This window comes from Pristiophorus japonicus, chromosome 9, assembly GCF_044704955.1.
Source record: "Pristiophorus japonicus isolate sPriJap1 chromosome 9, sPriJap1.hap1, whole genome shotgun sequence".
NCBI classification, from domain to species: Eukaryota; Metazoa; Chordata; class Chondrichthyes; family Pristiophoridae; genus Pristiophorus; species Pristiophorus japonicus.
In genome coordinates, this window is record NC_091985.1 from 118710932 (window position 1) to 118736077 (window position 25146).

At 46.0% G+C, this 25146-nt stretch overlaps 1 protein-coding gene across 1 annotated transcript in view; it reads right to left on the reverse strand.

Moving 5' to 3' along the window:
* abch1 (ATP-binding cassette, sub-family H, member 1) overlaps positions 1-25146 on the reverse strand; it is a 132347-nt gene that overhangs the window by 75738 nt on the left and 31463 nt on the right. The window contains exons 5-8 of the mRNA XM_070890990.1: positions 23259-23352; positions 16655-16729; positions 16518-16561; positions 8582-8591 (exon numbers count right to left, since the gene is read on the reverse strand). Coding sequence (XP_070747091.1) covers positions 8582-8591; positions 16518-16561; positions 16655-16729; positions 23259-23352 — 223 coding nt within the window. The remainder of the gene's footprint in view (positions 1-8581; positions 8592-16517; positions 16562-16654; positions 16730-23258; positions 23353-25146) is intronic.

Below are 25146 nucleotides of genomic sequence, written 5' to 3' on the forward strand. Positions count from 1 at the left end.
CCGCACTATTCCCATATCCCTCGATTCCCTTTGTGTCCAAAAATCTATCGATCTCAGTCTTGAATATACTCAATGACTGAGCATCCACAACATAGAAACATAGAAAATAGGTGCAGGAGTAGGCCATTCGGCCCTTCTAGCCTGCACCGCCATTCAATGAGTTCATGGCTGAACATGCAACTTCAGTATCCCATTCCTGCTTTCTCGCCATACCCCTTGATCCCCCTAGTAGTAAGGACTACATCTAACTCCTTTTTGAATATATTTAGTGAATTGGCCTCAACTACTTTCTGTGTTAGAGAATTCCACAGGTTCACCACTCTCTGGGTGAAGAAGTTTCTCCTCATCTCGGTCCTAAATGGCTTACCCCTTATCCTTGGACTGTGACCCCTGGTTCTGGACTTCCCCAACATTGGGAACATTCTTCCTGCATCTAACCTGTCTAAACCCATCAGAATTTTAAACGTTTCTATGAGGTCCCCTCTCATTCTTCTGAACTCCAGTGAATACAAGCCCAGTTGATCCAGTCTTTCTTGATAGGTCAGTCCCGCCATCCCGGGAATCAGTCTGGTGAACCTTCGCTGCACTCCCTCAATAGCAAGAATGTCCTTCCTCAGGTTAGGAGACCAAAACCGTACACAATACTCCAGGTGTGGCCTCACCAAGGCCCTGTACAACTGTAGCAACACCTCCCTGCCCCTGTACTCAAATCCCCTCGCTATGAAGGCTAACATGCCATTTGCTTTCTTAACCACCTGCTGTACCTGCATGCCAACCTTCAATGACTGATGTACCATGACACCCAGGTCTCGTTGAACCTCCCCTTTTCCTAATCTGTCACCATTCAGATAATAGTCTGTCTCTCTGTTTTTACCACCAAAGTGGATAACCTCACATTTATCCACATTATACTTCATCTGCCATGCATTTGCCCACTCACCTAACCTATCCAAGTCGCTCTGCAGCCTCATAGCACCCTCCTCGCAGCTCACACTGCCACCTAACTTAGTGTCATCCGCAAATTTGGAGATACTACATTTAATCCCCTCGTCTAAATCATTAATGTACACTGTAAACAGCTGGGAAAATGAAGTACGAGAAGAAGCTTGCAGGGAACATTAAGACGGATTGCAAAAGTTTCTATAGATATGTAAAGAGAAAAAGGTTAGTAAAGACAAACGTAGGTCCCCTGCAGTCAGAATCAGGGGAAGTCATAACGGGGAACAAAGAAATGGCGGACCAATTGAACAAGTACTTTGGTTCGGTATTCACTAAGGAGGACACAAACAACCTTCTGGATATAAAAGGGGCCAGAGGGTCTAGTAAGGAGGAGGAACTGAGGGAAATCCTTATTAGTCGGGAAATTATGTTGGGGAAATTGATGGGATTGAAGGCCGATAAATCCCCAGGGCCTGATGGACTGCATCCCAGAGTACTTAAGGAGGTGGCCTTGGAAATAGCGGATGCATTGACAGTCATTTTCCAACATTCCATTGACTCTGGATCAGTTCCTATCGAGTGGAGGGTAGCCAATGTAACCCCACTTTTTCAAAAAGGAGGGAGAGAGAAAACAGAATTATAGACCGGTCAGCCTGACATCGGTAGTGGGTAAGATGATGGAATCAATTATTAAGGATGTCATAGCAGCGCATTTGGAAAGAGGTGACATGATAGGTCCAAGTCAGCATGGATTTGTGAAAGGGACAAGTGGACAAGGGAGAACCAGTTGATGTGGTATATTTGGACTTTCAGAAGGCTTTCGACAAGGTCCCACACAAGAGACTAATGTGAAAAGTTAAAGCACATGGGATTGGGGGTAGTGTGCTGACATGGATTGAGAACTGGTTGTCAGACAGGAAGCAAAGAGTCGGAGTAAATGGGTACTTTTCAGAATGGCAGGCGGTGACTAGTGGGGTACCGCAAGGTTCTGTACTGGGGCCCTCTGAGGTAGAGCATTTCAAAGATTCACAACCCTTTGGAGGTTCAGACGTTGAGTATATTCATGACAGAGATCAATAGATTTTTGGATATTAAGGGAATCGAGGGATATGGAGGTAGTGCAGGAACGTGGAGTTGAGGTAGAAGATCAGCCATGATCTTATGGAATGGCGGAGCAAGTTCGAGGGGCTGAATGGCCGACTCCTGCTCCTATTTCTTATGTTCTTATGTTCTTAGAGTGAAGACATTTCTCCTCATCTCAGTCCTAAATGGCCGGCCCCTTATTCTGAGACTGTGACCCCTAGTTCTAGACTCCCCAGTCAGAGGAAACATCCTCCCAGAATCTACCCTGTCAAGCCCGTTAAGAATGTTATATTTTAATGAGATCACCTCTCATTCTTCTCAACTCTAGGTAGGGAATATAAGCCAAGTCTATGAAATCTCTTCTCAAAGGACAATCCCCATATACCAGAAATCAGTCCAGTGAATCTTCGTCACACTACATCTAAGGCAATTATATCCTTTCCGAAAATTATTTGTAATAGTATGAACTTTTGTCCCTTGTCGTACTCCCACTGTTTGTTTTAAAGTAGTTTTGCAGATGAACCTTTTGCTTACCATTTACTACCTTGGTATATTTCTATAAGATCACCTCCCAGATGCCGCAGTTCCTCAAAAACCCAAGTGTCTCCAGTCTTTCCTCAGATTTCAGAAACCCTGACATTAGGAATCAGTCTAGTGGCACTGCTCTCCACTGCCTTATTGCTTGAGCATCTCCCTTGTTTCTTGGCGACCAGAACTGGATGCAGGTATGATCTGATCAGTTTATTCACTGCCTCCTCTGCCTTGTATTCTATGTTTTGGGTGTGTAGTTCAACATTCCAATGGCTTTGTTGATTGCAATGGTTGGATATGTTGACAGTTGAGTCTAATAAGGTTCGCAAGTCTCTTTCAAATTCATTATTTTCTATTTCAACACTGTTAGGTATGGAGAAATAGTCAGACTGAACACTGTGAGCTCAAAGTAAAGTGTGACCTTAGTTTTTTACTGTAGGTCTCCAGAGTGTCTCTCCAACCTGTGAGGCCTCCTTAAATACCTGTGCTCCCAATGGATTATGGGATCCCTTGGGACTCCAGGGAATGAGCCCTCTGGTGGCTGTACAGAGTAAATACAAGTTTACATATATAACAATATTGTCTATGCCCAAACAGATATTGATGCATTTTCTTTACCCCATAGACACATGCTAACGCTTCTTTTTCAATCATGCTGTAGGCTCTCTCAGCCTTAGACAGACTCCTGGATGCATAAGCAACCAGTTGCAATTTCCCAAAATCATTAGCTTGTTGCAATACACACCCAACGCCATATGGTGACGCATCACATGCTAGTACCAAACGCTTACATGGATCATACAACGCAAGCAATTTGTTTGAGTCTAACAATTTTCTCGCTTTTACAAAGGCATTTTCTTGGCTTTTGCCCCATGCCCATTCGTCCCCTTTACACAGTAAGGCGTGCAGTGGTTCTAACAGTGTGCTGAGACCCGGTAAGAAGTTACCAAAGTAGTTCAAGAGTCCTAGAAACGACCGCAGCTCCGTCACGTTCTGTGGCCTCGGTGCGTTCTCGATTGCCTCCGTCTTCGAATCGGTGGGTCTGATGCCATCCGCCGCGATCCTCCTCCCCAGGAATTCCATTTCAGGCGCAAGGAAAACGCACTTCGAGTGTTTTAACCTGAGCCCCATTCGGTTGAGTCGACTAAGAACCTCCTCCAGATTCTGCAGATGCTCGACTGTCCCGACCTGTAACCAAGATGTCGTCCTGGAAGACCACAGTGCACGGGACCGACTTCAGTAAGCTTTCCATGTTTCTCTGGAATATCGCTGCCGCTGATTGAATTCCAAACGGGCATCTGTTATAAATGAAAAGACTTTTGTGCGTGTTGATGTCGATGAGGCCCTTCGATGATTCCTCCAGTTTCTGCGTCATGTAGGCTGAAGTCAAATCCAGCTTCATGAACGTCTTTCCTCCCGCCAGCATTGCAAAGAGGTCGTCGACCTTTGGTAGTGAGTATTGGTCCTGCAGGGATAGTTACTTTATAATCGCCACAGATTCTGACGGTGCCGTCTCCCTTGAGAACTGGGACAATAGGACTGGCCCACTCGTTGAACTTGATCGGTGAGATGATGCCCTCTCTTTGCAGTTGGTCTAGCTCGATCTCTAACTTTTCTCTCATCATATACAGTACTGCTCTTGCCTTGTGATGGATGGGTCGTGCCCCCAGAATTAGGTGGATCTGCACTTTTACTCCTTGGAATTTCCCAATGCCTGGTTCGAACAGCGAAGGAAATTTGTTTAAGACCTGGGCACACGAAGTGCCGTCAGCGGGCGATCGCACTCGGACGTCATCCCAGTTCCAGCGTATCTTTCCCAGCCAGCTCCTGCTGAGCAGCATGGGACCATTGCCTGGTACCACCCAGAGCGGTAGCTTGTGCACCGTTCCATCGTAGGAGACGCTTACGGTAGCACTGCCGATTACAGGAATCAGTTCTTTTGTGTAAGTTCTCAGTTTTGTGCGAATTGGAGTCAAGACTGGCCTTGCTGCATCACAATTTCTCCAAAGTCTTTTTGCCCATGATGGGAACATAGAAACATAGAAAATAGGTGCAGGAGTAGGCTATTCGACCCATTGAGCCTGCACCACCAGTCGATAATATCATGGCTGATCATTCCCTCAGTACCCTTTTCATGCTTTCTCTCCATACCCCTTAACCCCTTTAGCCGTAAGGGCCATATCTAACTCCCTCTTGAATATATCCAATGAACTGGCATCAACAACTCTCTGCAGCAGGGAATTCCACAGGTTAACAACTCTCTGAGTGAAGAAGCTTCTCCTCATCTCAGTCCTAAATGGCCTATCCCTTATCCTAAGACTGTGTCCCCTGGTTCTGGACTTCCCCAACATCGGGAACAATCTACCTGCATCTAACCTGTCCCGTCCCATCAGAATCTTGTATGTTTCTATGAGATCCCCTCTCATCCTTCTAAACTCCAATGTATAAAGGCCCAGTTGATCCAGTCTCTCCTCATGTGTCAGTTCGGCCATCCCGGGAATCAGTCTGGTAACCTTCGCTGCACTCCCTCAATAGCAAGAATGTCCTTCCTCAGATTAGGAGACCAAAATTGAACACAATATTCCAGGTGAGACCTCACTAAGGCCCTGTACAACTGCAGTAAGACCTCCCTACTCCTATACTCAAATCCCCTAGCTATGAAGGCCAACATGCCATTTGCCTTCTTTACCGCCTGCTGTACCTGCATGCCAACTTTCAGTGACTGATGAACCATGACACCCAGGTCTCGTTGCACCTCCCCTTTTCCTAATCTGCCACCATTCAGATAATATTCTGTCTTCGTGTTTTTGCCCCCAAAGTGGATAACCTCACATTTATCCACATTATACTGCATCTGCCATGCATTTGCCCACTCACCTAACCTGTCTAAGTCACCCTGCAGCCTCTTAGCGTCCCCCTCACAGCTCACACCACCAGTTTAGTGTCATCTGCAAACTTGGAGATATTACACTCAATTCCTTCATCTAATTCATTGATGTATATTGTAAATAGCTGGTGTTCCAGCACTGAGCCCTGCGGCACTCCACTGGTCACTGCCTGCCATTCTGAAAAGGACCCATTTATCCCGACTCTCTGCTTCCTGTCTGGCAACCAGTTCTCTATCCACGTCAGTATATTACCCCCAATACCATGTGCTTTAATTTTGCACACCAATCTCTTGTGTGGGACCTTGTCAAAAGCCTTTTGAAAGTCCAAATACACCACATCCACTGGTTTTCCCTTGTCCATTCTGCTAGTTACACCAATCTCTTGGCCCCAAGTTTCCACATGATTTGCTCCTGATTTTTAGGAGCAACTGGTGTAGAACGGAGTATCTTAGAAATCGGAATTCTCCACATTTAAGTTTTCTGCAGTTCTAGTCAGGTAGAACAGTTTCACTTTGGAACTGAATTTTTTTTCAAAAGGTGGCGTGTCCGGCCACTGATGCCTGATTTGAAAGTTTCCACAGTGAAAACGTACTCCAAACTAACTTAGAATGGAGCAAGTGAAAATTTTTGTAGGCTTGAAAAAACCTTGTCTACACTTTAAAAAATCAGGCGCAGGTTACAAATTAGGCGTTGGGAACGAGGTGGGGGGGGAGGGAAGTCATTAAATTCTACAATAAATCCTTAGTTATACAAATATTATACAAATAAATCCAACCTGAATAAAAATTTATAAGCAAAGAAAAGATTAAATAAACCATCTTCCTACCTTTGTGAAAGTGCTTCAGGCAGGCCTTTCAGGCAGCGGTGGGGCGTCGAATCCAACGACGGGAGGGGCAGGCAGGCAGCCGTTCCCGATGGCAGCGGGGGGAGGCAGGGAGAAGGCTGCAGGAAGCCTCATTACTTGAGGCAGCTGTTTGCCGTCGAGACCGACGGACGGCAGGAGGAGGGAGGGAGAAAGCTGCAAGAAGCCTCAGTGCTGATCATGGAAGGGCAATGTGGTTTTATTAAAAAATGTTAAAAATTGAACAGCTACAAAGAATTTGAATAGTCTCAAACAAGTGCATGTGTCCCGTTTATCACAGTCTATCTTTAATTACAGAATGCACTACCTCACCCTCACACACAGAAATATCAAGAAAATTAAAATGCAAGCCTTTGCAAGGGTTCAATAAACAAATTTTCACTTTTTCTGCAGCACTTTTTAAAATGGCCGAGTGCCAATGTTTCCTTCAGACTGCGCGTGCGCGAACGCTCCAACGCGCACGCGCAGGGTTGCCGGCACGAAAAAAACTCATTTAGATTGTACCCACCCACTCCTACTTACAAAATCGGCGCGAGTGGTAGGCGCCGCGCCAAGCAGACATCGAGCTGCAAGGCGCTCGAGAATAGCGCGTTTTTTTTCAGGTGCCGTTTTCGGCGCGAAAAACGGGCACCCAGCTCAGAGGGGCGCCTGTTTTGCCGCGTGTGGAAACTTGGGGCCCTTGTGCGGGACCTTGTCAAAAGCCTTTTGAAAGTCCAAATACGCCACATCCACTGGTTCGCCCTTGTCCACTCTACGAGTTACATCCTCAAAAAATTCCAGAAGATTTGTCAAGCATGATTTCCCTTTCATAAATCCATGTTGACTTGGACTGATCCTGTCACTGCTTTCCAAATGCGCTGCTATTTCATCCTTAATAATTGATTCCAACATTTTCCCCACCACTGATGTGAGGCTAACTGGTCTATAATTACCAGTTTTCTCTCTCCCTCCCTTTTTAAAAAGTGGTGTTACATTAGCTACCCTCCAGTCCATAGGAACTGATCCCAAGTCGATAGACTGCTGGAAAATGACATCCAATGCATCCACTATTTCTAGGGCCACTTCCTTAAGGATGCAGACTATCAGGCCCCGGGGATTTATCGGCCTTCAATCCCATCAATTTCCCTAACACAATTTCCCACCTAATAACGATATCCTTCAGTTCCTCCTTCTCACTAGACCCTCGGTCCCCTAGTACTTTCAGAAGATTATTTGTATCTTCCTTCGTGAAGACAGAACCAAAGTATTTGTTCAATTGGTCTGCCATTTCTTTGTTCCCCATTATAAATTCACCTGAATCCGACTGCAAGGGGCCTACGTTTGTCTTCACTAATCTTTTTCTCTTCACATATTTATAGAAGCTTTTGCAGTCAGTTTTTATGTTCCCGGCAAGCTTCCTCTCGTACTCTATTTTTCCCCTCTTAATTAAACCCTTTGTCCTCCTCTGCTGAATTCTAAATTTCTCCCAGTCCTCAGGTTTGCTGCTTTTTCTGGCCAATTTATATGCCTCTTCCTGGGATTTAACACTATCCCTAATTTCCCTTGTTAGCCACGGTTGAGCCACCTTCCCCATTTTATTTTTACTCCAGACAGGGATGTACAATGCTGAAGTTCATCCATGTGATCTTTAAATGTTTGCCATTGTCTATCCACCGTCAACCCTCTAAGTATCATTTGCCAGTCTATTCTAGCCAATTCATGCCTCAAACCATCGAAGTTACCTTTCCTTAAGTTCAGGACCCTAGTTTCCAAATTAACTGTGTCACTTTCCATCCTTATAAACAATTCTACCATGTTATGCTCACTCTTCCCCAAGGGGTCTCGCACAACAAGATTACTAATTAGTCCCTTCTCATTACACATCACCCAGTCTAGGATGGCCAGCTCTCTGGTTAGTTCCTCGACATATTGGTCTCGAAAACCATCCCTAATACACTCCAGGAAATCCTCCTCCACCGCATTGCTACCAGTTTGGTTAGCCCAATCAATATGTAGATTAAAGTCACCCATGATAACTGCTGTACCTTTATTGCATGCATTCCTTATTTCTTGTTTAATGTTGTCCCCAACCTTACTACTGTTTGGTGGTCTGTACACAACTCCCACTTGCATTTTCTGCCCCTTGGTATTCCGCAACTCCACCCATACCAATTCCACATCATCCAAGCTAATGTCCTTTCTTACTATTGCATTAATTTCCTCTTTAACCAGCAATGCCACCCTTCCTCCTTTTCCTTTCTGTCTATCCTTCCTAAATGTTGAATACCCCTGGATGTTGAGTTCCCAGTCTTGGTCACCCTGGAGTCATGTCTCCATGATGACAATTACATCATACCTGTTAACTGCTATCTGCGCAGTTAATTTGTCCACCTTATTCCGAATACTCCTCGCATTGAGGCACAGGGCCTTCAGGCTTGTCTTTCTAACACACTTTGCCCCTTTAGAATTTTGCTGTAATGTGGCCCTTTTTGCTTTTTGCCTTAGATTTCTCTGCCCTTCACTTTTACTTTTCTTCTTTCTATCTTTTGCTTCTGCCCCCATTCTACTTCCCTCTGTCTCCCTGCATAGGTTCCGATCCCCCTGCCGTATTAGTTTAACTCCTCCCCAACAGCACTAGCAAACACTCCCCCAGGACATTGGTTCCGATCCTGCCCAGGTGCAGACTGTCCGGTTTGTACTACTCCCACCTCCCCCAGAACTGGTTCCAATGTCCCAGGAATTTGAATCCCTCCCTGCTGCACCACTCCTCAAGCCACATATTCATCTGAGCTATCCTGCGATTTCTACTCTGACTAGCACGTGCCATTGGTAGCAATCCTGAGATTACTACTTTTGAGGTCCTACTTTTTAATTTAGATCCTAGCTCCCTAAATTCGTCTTGTAAGACCTCATCCCTTTTTTTTACCTATATCATTGGTATCTATGTGCACCACGACAACTGGCTGTTCACCCTCCCTTTTCAGAATGCCCTGCACCCGCTCCGAGACATCCTTGACCCTTGCACCAGGGAGGCAACATACCATCCTGGAGTCTCGGTTGCGGCCGTAGAAAGGTCTATCTATTCCCCTTACAATTGAATCCCCTATCACTATAGCTCTCCCACTCTTTTTCCTGCCCTCCTGTGCAGCAGAGCCACCCACGGTGCCATGAACTTGGCTGCTGCTGCCCTCCCCTGGTGAGTCATCCCCCTCAACAGTACCCAAAGCAGTGTAACTGTTTTGCAGGGGGATGATCGCAGGGGACCCCTGCACTACCTTCCTTGCACTGCTCTTCCTGTTGGTCTCCCATCCCCTATCTGGCTGTGTACCCTTTACCTGCGGTAAGACCAACTCACTAAACGTGCTATTCACGTCATTCTCAGCATCGTGGATGCTCCAGAGTGAATCCACCCGCAGCTCCAACGCCACAATGCGGTCCGTCAGGAGCTGCAGCCGGATACACTTCCCACACACGTAGTCATCAGAGACACGGGCAGCGTCCCTGACTTCCCACATAGTACAGGAGGAGCATAACACGTGTCTGAGCTGTCCTGCCATGACTTAACCCCTAGATAACCTTAATTTGGCAACAAGGCAAAAAGGTTACTTACTGATATAGAAAAGAAAAAGAAAAACTACTTACCAGTCACTAGCCAATCACTTACCCCCTTGGCTGTGATGTCACCTTTCGATTTCTTTCCACTTCTTTTTTGCCTTCTCACCCTACTGCAGCTGCACCTGCTGGGCCTCTTGTAGGCTGCTCGTCTCCTGAACTCCCGCCTCTCAGGAATTCCCGCTGCTCACTGATGGGCCTCTTGTAGGCCGCTCGCCTCCCGAACTCCCGCCTCTCATGAGCTCCCGCTGCTCACTGACGGGCCTCTTGTAGGCTGCTCGCCTCCTGAACTCCCGCCTCTCATGAACTCCCGCTGCTCATTGACGGGCCTCTTGTAGGCTGCTCGCCTCCTGAACTCCCGCCTCTCATGAACTCCCGCTGCTCACTGACGGGCCTCTTGTAGGCCGCTCGCCTCCCGAACTCCCGCCTCTCATGAACTCCTGCTGCTCACTGATGGGCCTCTTGTAGGCCACTCGCCTCCCGAACTCCCACCTCTGGGCTGGTTCGCGACCGTGTCCAGCTCCATTAACACCGGGAGTCCATTTCGTTCAACATTCAGCATTATCGGGGGACAATGTATGATGAATGTGTGCACCCCATGTATCTCTGCCTCCTCGGTCTGAGGCTCTGGTTTGTCGTGATCCTCCATGGATCTGTCCTCCTCTGCAACATGGTGGTTTGTAGGTTTAACAGGATTTGCAACCTGCCTGCACATACGTTGGGGGTGTCCCATTGTTCCACAGCCCTTGCAAACCTATCTTTTGAATCGGCATGAATGGAAACGATGATCACCCCCGCAGCGCCAACAAGGTGTTAATGGCCTTGCATTTATCACCCTTGATGGTGGACTCTGAGACATCTGTGGACATGCAGCTGCAGGCATGTGTGACCTGCCCTGTATGTTGCGCTTTGAAAACAACATCACTTTGTTCACAGTACTTGTGTGCTGAGAGATTTGCTTAGTATTGTCACTGGTGGCAATGAACGCCTGGGCTATCGCTATGGCCTTACTCAAGTTTGGGGTCTCTACAGTCAAACGTTTACGAAGTATGGTTTCGTGGCCAATGCCAAGTACAAAAAGATCTCTGAGCATGTGCTCCAAATGTCCTTCAAATTCGCAATGTCCTGCAAGGCTTCTTAACTCGCCACTTCCTGGCCTTCAGACCTTTTGTAGGTGTAGAACCAGTACCTCGCCATCAGAATGCTTTCCTTCGGGTTCAAATGCTCTCGGACCAGTGTGCACAAATCATCGTATGATTTTTCTGTGGTTTTCGCTGGAGTAAGCAGATTTTTCATGAGGCCATACGTTGGTGCCCCACAGACGGTGAGGAGGATCGCCCTTCGTTTGGCAGCATATTCTTCTCCATCTAGCTCGTTGGCAACCAAGTATTGGTCAAGTTGCTCCACAAAATTTTCCCAATCATCTCCCTCCAAGAATTTCTCCAGAATGCCCACTGTTCTCTGCATCTTTGGGTTCGCTATCTGTATCTCGTCGCCAGTTGTTATTTATGGAGAAAAGGTCAGACTGAACACTGTGAGCTCAAAGTAAAGTGTGACGTTAGTCTTTTATTGCAGGTCTCCAGAGTGCCTCTCCAACCTGTGAGGCCTCCTTAAATACCTGCGCTCCCAAGGGATTATGGAATCCCTTGGGATTCTAGGGGATGAGCCCTCTAATGGCTGTACAGAGTAAATACAAGTTTACATATATAACAAACACGACTCCTGATGTACGAATCATCCAGTTTGCCTTTCCATGTGCAGTACTCTATACTTGCCTGCATTAAATTTAATTTGCCATTGTTCTTCACTCTCACTTATTTTGTTTAATGGACTTGGTGATTATTGAACTGCCACCTTCGATTCATCTGCAAATTTGAGAAATCTGCATTGAGGTTCTCGATTCGAGCCATTGATGTAAATTAGAAACAGTAACAGTCCCAATACTGACCCCTGGGACACCCCACTCAGTACCTTCCCCAACCCTGACATTACTCCCCGAACCAGTAGCTGTTGTTTGCTACCCTACCTTATTTTTTAGTTCTTATCCATATCCACATTCTGCTCTAAACCCCTACAGCTTTGAACGCAATTAGAGATGCTTTGTGTGGAACTTTATCAAATGTCTTTTGGATGTCGAAGTACACAATATCGCCTGGTTTACCACAATTGACTTAAAAGTTAATCAGGCCATGTTAGAAACATAGAAACATAGAAAATAGGTGCAGGAGTAGGCCATTCAACCCTTCGATCCTGCACCACCATTCAATATGATCATGGCTGATCCTTCCCTCAGTACTTTTCCTGCTTTCTCTCCATACCCATTGATCCCCTTAGCCTTAAGGGCCATATCTAACTCCCTCTTGAATATATCCAATGAACTGGCATCAACAACTCTCTGCGGCAGGGAATTCCATAGGTTAACAACTCTCTGAGTGAAGAAGTTTCTCCTCATCTCAGTCCTAAAAGGCCTGCCCCTTATCCTAAAACGATGTCCCTGGCTCTGGACTTCCCCAACATCGGGAACATTCTTCTCGCATCTAACCTGTCCAGTCCTGTCAGAATCTTATACGTTTCTATGAGATCCCCTCTCATTCTTCTAAACTCCAATGAGTAAAGGCCCAGTTGATCCAGTCTCTCCTCATATGGCAATCCAGCCATCCCTGGAATCTGTCTGGTGAACCTTTGCTGCACTCCCTCAGTAGCAAGAACGTCCTTCCTCAGATTAGGAGACCAAAACTGAACACAATATTCCAGGTGAGGCCTCACTAAGGCCCTGTACAACTGCAGTAAGACCTCCCTGCTCCTATATTCAATCCCCTAGCTATGAAGGCCAACATACCATTTGCCTTCTTCACCGTCTGCTGTACCTGCATGCCCACTTTCAGTGACTGATGAACCATGACACCCAGGTCTCGTTGCACCTCCTCTTTTCCTAATCTGCCACCATTCAGATAATATTCTGCCTTCGTGTTTTTGCCCCCAAAATGGATAACCTCGCATTTATTATACTGCATCTGCCATGCATTTGCCCACTCACCTAACCTGTCCAAGTCACCCTGCAGCCTCTTAGCGTCCTCCTCACAGCTCACACCGCCACCCAGTTTAGTGTCATCCGCAAACTTGGAGATATTACATTCAATTCCTTCATCTAAATCATTAATGTATATTGTAAAGAGCTGGGGTCCCAGCACTGAGCCCTGCGGCACTCCACTAGTCGCTGCCATTCTAAAAAGGACCCGTTTATCCTGACTCTCTGCTTCCTGTCTGCCAACCAGTTCTCTATCCACGTCAGTACATTACCCCCAATACCATGCGCTTTGATTTTGCACACCAATCTTTTGTGCGGGACCTTGTCAAAAGCCTTTTGAAAGTCCAAATACACCACATCCACTGATTCTCCCTTGTCCACTCTGCTAGTTACATCCCCAAAAAATTCCAAAAGATTCGTCAAGCATGATTTCCCTTTCATAAATCCATGTTGACTTGGTCCGATCCTGTCACTGCTTTCCAAATGCGCTGCTATTTCATCCTTAATGATTGATTTCAACATTTGCCCCGCTACTGATGTCAGGCTACCCGTTTTCTCTCTCCCTCCTTTTTTAAAAAGATGTGTTACATTAGCTACCCTCCAGTCCATAGGAACTGATCCAGAGTCGATAGACTGCTGGAAAATGATCACCAATGCATCCACTATTTCTTAAATACTCCTTAAGTACTCTGGGATGCAGACTATCAGGCCCCAGGGATTTATCGGCCTTCAATCCCATCAATTTCCCGAACACAATTTCCTGTCTAATAAGGATATCCTTCAGTTCCTCTTTCTCACTAGACCCATTGGTTCCTAGTACATTCGGAAGGTTATTTGTGTCTTCCTTCAGAAGAGAGAACCGAAGTATTTGTTCAATTGGTTTGCCATTTCTTTGTTCCCCATTATAAATTCACCTGACTCCGACTGCAAGGGACCTACGTTTGTCTTCACTAATCTTTTTCTCTTCGCATACTTATAGAAGCTTTTGCAGTCAGTTTTTATGTTCCCTGCAAGCTTCCTCTCGTACTCTATTTCCCCCTCTTAATTAAACCCTTAGTCCTCCTCTGTTGAATTCTAAATTTCTCCCAGTCCTCAGGTTTGATGCTTTTTCTAGCCAATTTATATGCCTTTTCCTTGGCTTTAACACTATCCTTAATTTCCCTTGTTAGCCATGGTTGAGCCACCTTCCCCGTTTTATTTTTACTCCAGACAGGGATGTAGAATTGCTGAAGTTCATCCATGTGATCTTTAAATGTTTATCATTGCTTATCCACCGTCAACCCTTTAAGTATCCTTGGCCAGTCTATTCTAGCCAATTCATGCCTAATACCGTCGAAGTTACCTTTCCTTAAGTTCAGGGCCCTAGTTTCCAAATTAACTGTGTCACTTTTCATCTCAATAAAAAATTCTACCATATTATGTTCACTCTTCCTCAAGGGGCCTCGCACAACAAGATTGCTAAATAGTCCCTTCTCATTACACATCACCCAGTCTAGGATGGCCAGCTCTCTAGTTGGTTCCTCGATATATTGGTCTAGAAAACCATCACTAATACACTCCAGGAAATCCTCCTCCACCGCATTGCTACCAGTTTGGTTAGCCCAATCAATATGTAGATTAAAGTCACCCATGATAACTGCTGTACCTTTATTGCACACATCCCTTATTTCTTGTTTGATGCTGTCCCTAACCTCACTACTACTGTTTGGTGGTCTGTACACAACTCCCACTAACGTTTTCTGCCCTTTGGAATTCCGCAGCTGCACCCATACCGATTCCACATCATCCAAGCTAATGTCCTTCCTTGTTGACCGCTGTTTACGTGGTTGTTGTACAGACAACCCTAAAGTTTACTCCTGATAATCGCTTTATTATTTTACATGGAATGGAAGCTAGACCAATGGGTTTGTTGTTGCCAAGGTCTGTTTTGCCACCTGTTTTGGATATGGACACTGCATTAACCTGTTTCTAGTCTACTGACTTGCTCAGTCAGTGCCTCACTAATCATCTCTCAACACTCTGGGTCAATACCATCCAACTCTGGGGATTTATTTGTTTTAAGCATTTTCAGCTTGTATGGAACTTTCATATAATTTATCGATGTAACTATTTGTACTGTACTTTTTTGACCAACAGGCGACAAGCCCCGCCCCTGTCAAGCTCCCCCCGGCCGAATCATTCCATGAATGTGGTGCCGAGAAGCAAGACCTGAGGTTCCGACTCTCTTCCCCCCCCCCACCCCGCCGGCCGGTGTGGGCCCGATAACGGCGGGACTGGGCCTGATGGTGGTGGGCCTGGGTCCGTCAGTGGCGGGGGGTGGGGAGGATGCACTTGTACTGTGGTAAGGCACTTCGGCTGGGGGAGGCATGCAGTTGGACTGGGGTAATGCACTTTGGCTGGGGAGCGATGTACTTGGACTGGGTGAGGCACTTTGGCTGGCCCTTGCTGTCTTCTGGGGAGTTCTGTCCTCTGTCGCTTCAGGAAGTCAAACTGAATCGAGTTACCATTTGCAAAGTCAGTGAGACCTTAGGATGGGCCATGATACATTGCTGTAAAACTTCAGGGTGTGGCTTATCCTCCAAGGGAACCAATCAGAAACAAAGGATGGAGCACGTTGGCCATTTTTGCAGTACAAATAAGCGCATCCATAATGAATTTTGGTTTCGAATTTTTCTTTAAGCGTAGGCGCGGGAGCGCATATTCTTTCCATATTTGGAATTCAAGAAAACACATGAACACATGCTCGCACAGTAAAATGAGATCGTTTCTATGCTTCCCCCCACGTGTGCCCCCCCGTCGAGCTCTGTGGGGGATGAGAAGAGAAGAATGAGAAACAAACAAAAAGAGAGACAGACACAGAGAGAGAAAGAAGGACAAAGGACAGAAATGAGACAGACTTGGCGGAGCGCGAGAAACAAGCGCCCAAACCAAGAGGCCTGAGGATGGATGGGAATTGTTTCTCGGACCTTAGCAACACACTTGGATGAGCTGCGTCTCACAACACCTGTGCAGTCAGGGAGCCCCCCTTCTCGTCCTGGCTCCTCAGGAAGGGTTTATTTTAAAATAAACGTTGAAAGTACCTTTAGTCGGTGGCCCTGGGGCATGGAGCCCCGCTCGTCACTGACCAATTTTACCAACAGCTGTCAGGACCCTAATTTGCCCATTCCAGGGGTCTCACGATAGGCCCCAGGAAATCCGCAGTGGGACGGTCAGTGGCCAATCTATGCCGGCATTGGTCCCACTGCGAATTTCAAGGGGACCGTTTTTGAATTTGGACACCATGAAAAATGGGCTCACGCAGAGCAATTTCTACACCAAAGTGTGCGAGAGGCAAACAGAACAGACAACATATAGAGCGAGTGAGAGAGAGATAAAGACATAGAGAGGAGGAGGAAAGACAAACAAAAATATAGTGAGAAAGAAAAATGCGGGAGGCACCCAGAGACAGCAGCAAACAACAACTATCTCACCTTTGAATTCAGGTTTATTTTGCTCAACATCCCCATGGAGAATTGGGAAAGATTCCTCCTCAGCTTTCTCTCTGGGGTTTAGTTTCTTTTTTGGACGAGTACCAGAGGCGATATTTGCAGGTGACTGATCTGAAGTTTTACATAATTTCAGGAACACATTCTCCAATGTCTAAAATAACCATTAGCAAAAAAAGAAATTGCATCAGAGTGCGAGTGTACAATTCACTTAATGACTGTTCAATTACGAATCATAATTACTTACTGATACATTGTGGAATCTTATTAAATAATCAGGCGGAGCTTCTGCAAGTAGGTTACCATTCCTCATTAATCCAACCTGTGGAAGTGACAGAAGGATTATTTTGAATTAGAAGATACAAGTACAGAATTTATTCAATTTATGTTATTAAAGTGAGAGGGCAGCTAGGTGATACAAAGTACTTGTGTATCTGAGGGCGATAGGATCAAGAAAAAGAGAATAAAGCACTTTATCACATGCTGAGGAAATCTCTAACCACTGTATCCATCATTCTCTCGACACAGATTCCCAGTCTTAACAATATTATTGTTTGAAGAAATGGCAGGGAGAGGAAACAACCTCATCCAGAGGGACAAAAGGCAGGGGAAAAGGGGATAAAAGGGAAAGCAAGCCATGTCTGGATGCTCTCAAACACCTTTCAGTAATCGGCTCCACAGCAAAGGTCACGGGACTCTGGGAACAGGTCACTCCTCGGTTAGAGAACAAAAGTGTCATGTGTGTTCTAAGATTCAAAACTACCAACAAGAGTTCAATCTTTTAAATCCTCAGATAAAAAAGCTTAAACTGTAATCTTCAAAAATTGAGTAAATGAATGAACAAGGAAGGTGGTTGTGGTTATCGGAGGTCAATCATCTCAGCCCCAGGACATCGCTGCAGGAGTTCCTCAGGGCAGTGTCCTAGGCCCAACCATCTTCAACTGCTTCATCAATGACTGTTCCTCCATCACAAGGTCAGAAGTGGGGATGCTCGCTGATGACTGCACAGTGTTGAACTCCATTCACAAGTCCTCAGATAGTGAAACAGTCCGTGGCTGCATGCAGCAAGACCTGGACAACATCCAGGCTTGAACCTATCTGTGGCAAGTAATACTCGTGCCACACAAGTGTCAGGCAATGACCATCTCCAACAAGAGAGTCTAATCACCTCTCCTTGACATTCACTGACATTATCATCGCCGAATCCCCCATCAACAACATCCTTGGGGTCACCATTGACCAGAAACTCAACTGGACTAGGCATATAAATGCCATGGCTACTAGAGCAGGTCAGAGGCTGGGCATTCTGTGGCGAATGTCACACCTCCTGAATCCTCAAAGCCTCTCCACCATCTACAAGGCACAAGTCAGGAGTGTCATGGAATACTCTCCACTTGCCTGAATGAGTCATCATCATCATAAGCAGTCCCTCGGAATCGAGGAAGACTTGCTTAGCATGAGTTCTTCGGTGGCTGTGCAGTCCAATACAAGAACCACAGTCTCTGTCACAGGTCTTACAGATAGTCGTTGAGGGAAAGGGTGGGCAGGGAGCCTGGTTTGCCGCAAGCTCCTTCCGCTGCCTGCACTTGATTTCTGCATGCTCTCAGCGACGATACTCGAGGAGCTCAGCGCCCTCCCGAATGCACTTCCTCCACTTAGGGCAGACTTTGGCCAAGGACTCCCAGGTGTCAGTGGGGATGTCGCACTTTATCAGGGAGGCTTTGAGGGTGTCCTTGTAACGTTTCCTCTGCCCGCCTTTGGCTGGTTTGCCGTGGACGAGTTCCAAGTAGAGTGCTTGCTTTGGGATTCTCGTGTCTGGCATTCGAACTATGTGGCCTGCCCAGCGGAGCTGATCAAGTGTGGTCAGTGCTTCAATGCTGGGGATGTTGGCCTGGACGAGGACGCTAATGTTGGTACGTCTGTCCTCCCAGAGGATTTGCAGGATCTTGCGGAGACATCACTGGTGGTATTTCTCCAGCGATTCGAGGTGTCTTCTATACATGGTCCACGTCTCTGAGCCATACAGGAGGGTAGGTATTGCTCCAACAACAATCAAGAAGCTTGACACCATCCAGAACAAAGCAGTCTTCTTGATTGGCACCCCATCCACCACCTTAAACATTCATTCCCTCCATCACCGACATGACGTGGCTGCAGTGCGTACCATCTACACAATGCACTGTAGCAACTCACCAAGGCTTCTTCAGCAGCACCCCCCAAACCCACAACCTCTACCACCGAGAAGGACAAGGCAGCAGGCGCATGGGAGCACCATAACCTGCAAGTTATCCTCTAAGCCACACACCATGTTGACTTAGGAATATATCACCGTTCCTTCATAGTTGCTGGCTCAAAATCCTGGAACTCCCTCCCTAACAACACTTTGGGAGTACCTTTGCCTCTCGGACTGCAGCGGTTCAAGAAGGTATCTCACCTCCACCTTCTCGAGGGCAATTAGAGATGGGCAATAAATGCTGGTCTTGCCAGCGATGCCCACATCCCGTGAATGATTAATTAATAAAAAATAAAATTGGCTGGCATGGTTTTCTCATCTTTTGTAACAAATGTTCAAGCAAGAGATTGAAGTTAAAGTAGAAACAGGTTACCTTGGCTGCCCAAAAAGACATACTCGGGCAACTACACACCCACTACAGTCCCCTCTCCCCACCATTGAATCGTCCATGTTTAAAATGGGCAGTCACTTATATTGGCCAAAAAGCAATAACCATTAACCATTCGCATTAACGTCAATTTCACACTTGCCGGTTACAGCGCCGTAAGCACTTCCTTTGTTTCAGGTTGTGTTTACGCACTTGTTCGCACCATGTTAAGATGCACTGAATGCAGCAAGAAACAAAGTAAATAATACCTCGTTCATGTGCAGTGAATGCAATAAAAAATGTACTAAAACAGTCCTATTAATGAGAGAATTTGTTCATACAGTTTATCAGCTGTAATAAATGGCCCCGATCTGAAAGCTATCCAGTAAATATGGACCTTTGGTAACAACCGAACTAATTTTTGTTACATTTCTCTCAGCTATGACTTTTAAATCTACGAGCACTCAAAGTAAATTACAATTGAAGTTAAGTTGTTTCTAAGACGAGAATATATATTTAAACTGCATGAAAGCATTCTAACCCCTAAGAGGCAACAGATTGTGTTTGCGTTTTTAGTGATGTTTCAGTTAGAACGCGATGGCCAGTTCACCAGCAAATGCTCTCGTGCTGCAATGGCAAGTGTCAGTCGCCAGCAGTGTCCCGCTCCGCATTACCTATCACCTCCAGGATCGCTGCTGTCAGGTGATACTGGCCGTTGCGTATTACGGGCAAATCGTGCTCGCTATAAGTGGTGGGGGCTGTAGTCTTACTTCCATTCCATGTTAAATAATGGAATCAATTATCAGGAGTAAACCTTAGGGTTATCTATACAATAAAAAAGGAAAGAAGAAAGATTTCACGACCACCGAACGTCCCAAAGCACTTTACAGCCAATGAAGTACTTTCTGGAGTGTAGTCACTGTTGTAATGTAGGAAATGCAGCAGCCAATTTGCGCACAGCAAGCTCCCACAAACAGCAATGTGATAATGACCACATAATCAGTTTTTTAGTGATGTTGACTGAGGGATAAATATTGGCCTGAACACTGGGGATAACCAAACTGGTAGCAATACGATGGAGGAGGATTTCCTTGAGTGTATTAGGGATGGCTTTCTGGACCATCCCATAATGTTGAGGAACCAACTAGAGGGCTGGCCACCCTAGACTGGGTGATGTGTAATGAGAAAGAACTAATTAGCAATCTTGTTGTGTGAGGCCCCTTGGGGAAGAGTGACCATAATATGGTAGAATTCCATATTAAGATGGAGAGTGACACAGTTAATTCAGAGACTCGGGTCCTGAACTTAAGGAAATAATTTTGATGGTATGAGATGTGAATTGGCTAGAATAGACTGGCAAATGATAATTAGAGGGTTGAAGGTGGATAGGCAATGGCAAACATTTAATGATCACATGGATGAACTTCAACAATTGTACATCCCTGTCTGGAGTAAAAATAAAATGGGGAAGGTGGCTCAACCATGGCTAACAAGGGAAATTAAGGATAGTGTTAAAACCAAGGAAGAGGCATATAAATTGGCCAGAAAAAGCAGCAAACCTGAGGACTGGGAGAAATTTAGAATTCAGCAGAGGAGGACAAAGGGTTTAATTAGGAGGGGGAAAATAGAGTATGAGAGGAAACTTGCCAGGAACATAAAAACTGACTGCAAAAGCTTCTATAGATATGTGAAGAGAAAAAGATTAGTGAAGACAAACGTAGGTCGCTTGCAGTCAGATTCAGGTGAATTTATAATGGGGAACAAAGAAATGGCAGACCAGTTGAACAAATACTTTGGTTCTGTCTTCACGAAGGAAGACAAAAATAATCTTCCAGAAGTACTAGGGGACCGAGGGTCTAGTGAGAAGGAAGAACTGAAGGATATCCTTATTAGGCGGGAAATTGTGTTAGGGAAATTGATGGGATTGAAGGCCGATAAATCCCCGGGGCCTGATAGTCTGCATCCCAGAGTACTTAAGGAAGTGGCCCTAAAAATAGTGGATGCATTGGTAATCATTTTCCAACAATCTATCAACTCTGGATCAGTTCCTATGGACTGGAGGGTAGCTAATGTAACACCACTTTTTTAAAAAGGAGGGAGAGAGAAAACAGGTAATTATAGACCGATTAGCCTGACATCAGTAGTGGGGCAAATGTTGGAATCAATTATTAAAGATGAAATAACAGCGCATTTGGAAAGCAGTGACAGGATCGGTCCAAGTCAACATGGATTTATGAAAGGGAAATCATGATTGACAAATCTTTTGGAATTTTTTGAGGATGTAACTAGCAGAATGGACAAGGGAAAACCAGTGGATGTGGTGTATTTGGACTTTCAAAAGGCTTTTGACAAGGTCCCACACAAGAGATTGGTGTGCAAAATCAAAGCACATGGTATTGGGGGTAATGTACTGACGTGGATAGAGAACTGGTTGGCAGACAGGAAGCAGAGAGTCGGGATAAATGGGTCCTTTTCAGAATGGCAGGCAGTGACTAGTGTGGTGCCGCAGGGCTCAGTGCTGGGACCCCAGCTCTTTACAATATACATCAATGATTTAGATGAAGGAATTGAGTGTAATATCTCCAAGTTTGCAGATGACACTAAACTGGGTGGCATTGTGAGCTACGAGGAGGACGCTAAGAGGCTGCAGGGTGACTTGGACAGGTTAGGTGAGCGGGCAAACGCATGGCAGATGCAGTATAATTTGGATAAATGTGAGGTTATCCACTTTGGGGGCAAAAACACGAAGGCAGAATATTAGCTGGATGGCGGAAGATTAGGAAAAGGGGAGGTGCAACGAGACTTGGGTGTCATGATAGATCAGTCATTGAAAGTTGGCATGCAGGTACACCAGGCAGTGAAGAAGGCAAATGGTATGTTGGACTTCATAGCTGGGGGTTTTGAGTATAGCAGCAGGGAGGTCTTACTGCAGTTGTACAGGGCCTTGGTGAGGCCTCACCTGGAATATTGTGTTCAGTTTTGGTCTCCTAATCTGAGGAAGGACGTTCTTGCTATTGAGGGAGTGCAGCAAAGGTTCACCAGACTGATTCCCGGGGGATCGCTGGTCTGACATATGAGGAGAGACTGGATCGACTGGGCCTTTATTCACTGGAGTTTAGAAGGATGAGAGGGGATCTCATGGAAACATATAAAATTCTGACGGGATTGGACAGGTTAGATGCAGGAAGAATGGTCCCGATGTTGGGGAAGTCCAGAACCAGGGACACAGTCTAAGGATAAGAGGTAAGCCATTTAGGACTGAGATGAGGAGGAACTTCCTCACTCAGAGAGTTGTTAACTTGTGGAATTCCCTACCGCAGAGAGTTGTTGATGCCAGTTCGTTGGATATATTCAAGAGGGAGTTTGATGTGGCCCTTTTGGCTGAAGGGATCAAGGGGTATGGAGAGAAAGCAGGAAAGGGGTACTAAGGTGAAAGATCAGCCATAATCTTGTTGAATGGTGGTGCAGGCTCGAAGGGCTGAATGGCCTACTCCTGCACCTATTTTATATGTTTCTGTAGCTCCCCTGCTCTTCTTCGAAATAGTGCCATGGAATCTTTTATGTCCACTTGACATCTCATCCAAAAGATGGCACCTGCAACAGTGTAGTACTCCCTCAGCACTGCATTGGAGTTTCAGCCTAGATTTTTGTGCTCACGTTGCTGGTGTAGGACTTGAACACACAACCATGTGACACAGAGGTAAGGGTGCTATCAACTGAGCAACAGCTGATACTTAATCAATACTAATCAATAAACAGCAATTAATGTGGATTTCAGAAGGGAAAAATCTTGCTTCACCAAACTCCTCACACAAAAGATGATTCATTAAATGCAAAGCTATGGGGAGTCGCAGGGATTGGAAAAGAAACTGGGGAAAGGGTCAGAAACGGTAAATACTTGTTAGAGTGGTATTGTTAGGGTAGGGTGGGGAGAGGGGGAGTGACTCTGATCTGCTCAGAAACCAGCAATTTCACCACTTCTAGGAATTTTTACATTTAATTGCAGTATGTGGGTTGCGGATTTCACCACACACAGTTAACTGTAGACATGTACAGATGTGTGATGGGATGACACACTATGCAAAATAATTTGTTAAACAGATTATGCAGTATGTTTTTACTCATTCATAACCTTTTCAATATTTGCAATGGAATAAGTTCATGCAATACTACTTTCTGGTAATTAGCAATAAAATAATCAGTCAAATAAACATAAATACATTCCCAAATAAAAGGAAAGAAAATTCTTACCAGGTTTGCTTGTCTCGCTTCCTCTATGTAGTGTGTTGTTATGACTACCGATACCTTTCGGTCTTTTACTACATCTTCCAAATGTTGCCATATCCTCCAAATACCAAAGGGAAAGAGTTAATAAAAGGGCAAGTTCAAAATATCTGCAGAAGTACATTCATTTATAATCTGTGACAAAGAACTATTTTACACTTCTTCATAAAGAACTTGATGAAGATTATTGGACACTAAGGGAACCAAGGGATATGGGGATAAAATCAAAGAATGGGTACAGCACAGGAGGAGGCCATTCGGCCCGTCGAGCTCATGCCGGCTCTCTGAAAGAGCACTTCAGCTAGTCCCATCCCCCGCCCTTTCTCCGTAGCCCAGGAAAAGGTGCATTTGAGGTAGATCAGCCATGATCATATTGAATGGCGGAGCAGGCTCGAAGGGCCGATTGTGTACTCCTGCTCCGATTGCTTACGTTCTTATTTTCTTGTAGAATCATTGGACTATCAAGAAACGGGATTGCCCCTTGTTAAAGACCTGTTAGCAACCTCGGGGTGCTGCGGCCTCCTGGAAAATTGCGCGCCCCGCGGTTAGTACCCCGGGCCGGCGTGCAACCGCCAATCACATCATCGCTGTGCGCGGCGACCCCTCACCGCCCTGCGACGACTCTTTACCGAAATTGCTCCGTGGGCCTCGAGGCGCGCACAAGCGGATGTCAATGCCAGCTGCGATGGCTGACATCCGCTCTCGGGGAGCTAGTTATAGGGAAAGGCGCCAGCGCCCCGGGCCACCATCGCTTTTGCAGTGCCGACTCTCGGATCGGCTCCATGATGGCGGCCCTAGCGGGATCCAGGCCGCCACTGGCAACCCGGCACTCTGTTTTAGGCGCTGGGCTGCAGGCCCATTCCGATGTTGCCTTTGTGGCCTAATGGAGGCCATCAGAGGCCTTGCAGAGTGCACAGCCACCCTCCCCATTAAGCGAAGGGGAGGGGGCGTTGAAGCACATCAGCGCTACGTGCAGCATCCACCTAGCGCTTCGCTCACTCACAGTAGTGCCCCAGGACCCGTCCCCAAAAGAAGCGCAATGCGCGAGATTGCGCTCTGCTTCCTTTGAGGGGTGGTAGACCCAATTCAGCGGCGTGTGCGAGATTTCTGTGCCAGGCTCAGTAAGTCCCAGCCTCAGATGGTTACCGCCCCCAATCGAGGCGCAGGGCAATTTCACCACCAGCATTTTCAACTGGAAACTGCAGGTTCCAAGTTCTACATTAATTCAGATCCATTTTAACTGGAAAAATGGGGAAGCTTTAAAAGAGTTCCTGTTTCTAAATTAAACCCCAACATTTTTCTTCTCAAATACTGCACCTGCCAGGCCCAAGAGGTGAGCAAGTGACTGGCCCCCTAGTCTCCCCCATTAGTACTCTCAATTGTCTGCTAAATGTGTATGCAGACATTGAACACCCAAGCACATTGTCAGGTGAGATTCTGGTCAGTGCTAAATCAGATCATCTCATTCCATGAAGACAATGGGAGTGCTTCAACTACCTCAGCATCCCAGAAACTGACAGGAAATGGAGCAAACTGGTCAATAAAATTACACTGAAAGTTTACTGATGTATTTAGTATCAACCTATTGCTCTCTTTCAGATGCTGATTGAACTGATGTGCATTTCCTGCACCTCCTAATCTGAGGAAGGATGTTCTTGCTATTGAGGGACTGCAGCGAAGGTTCACCAGACTGATTCCCGGGATGGCAGGACTGACATATGAGGAGAGACTGGATCATCTAGGCCTGTATTTACTGGAGTTTAGAAGAATGAGAGGAGATCTCATAGAAACATAAAATACTGATGGGACTGGACAGGTTAGATGCAGGAAGAATGTTCCCAATGTTGGGGAAGCC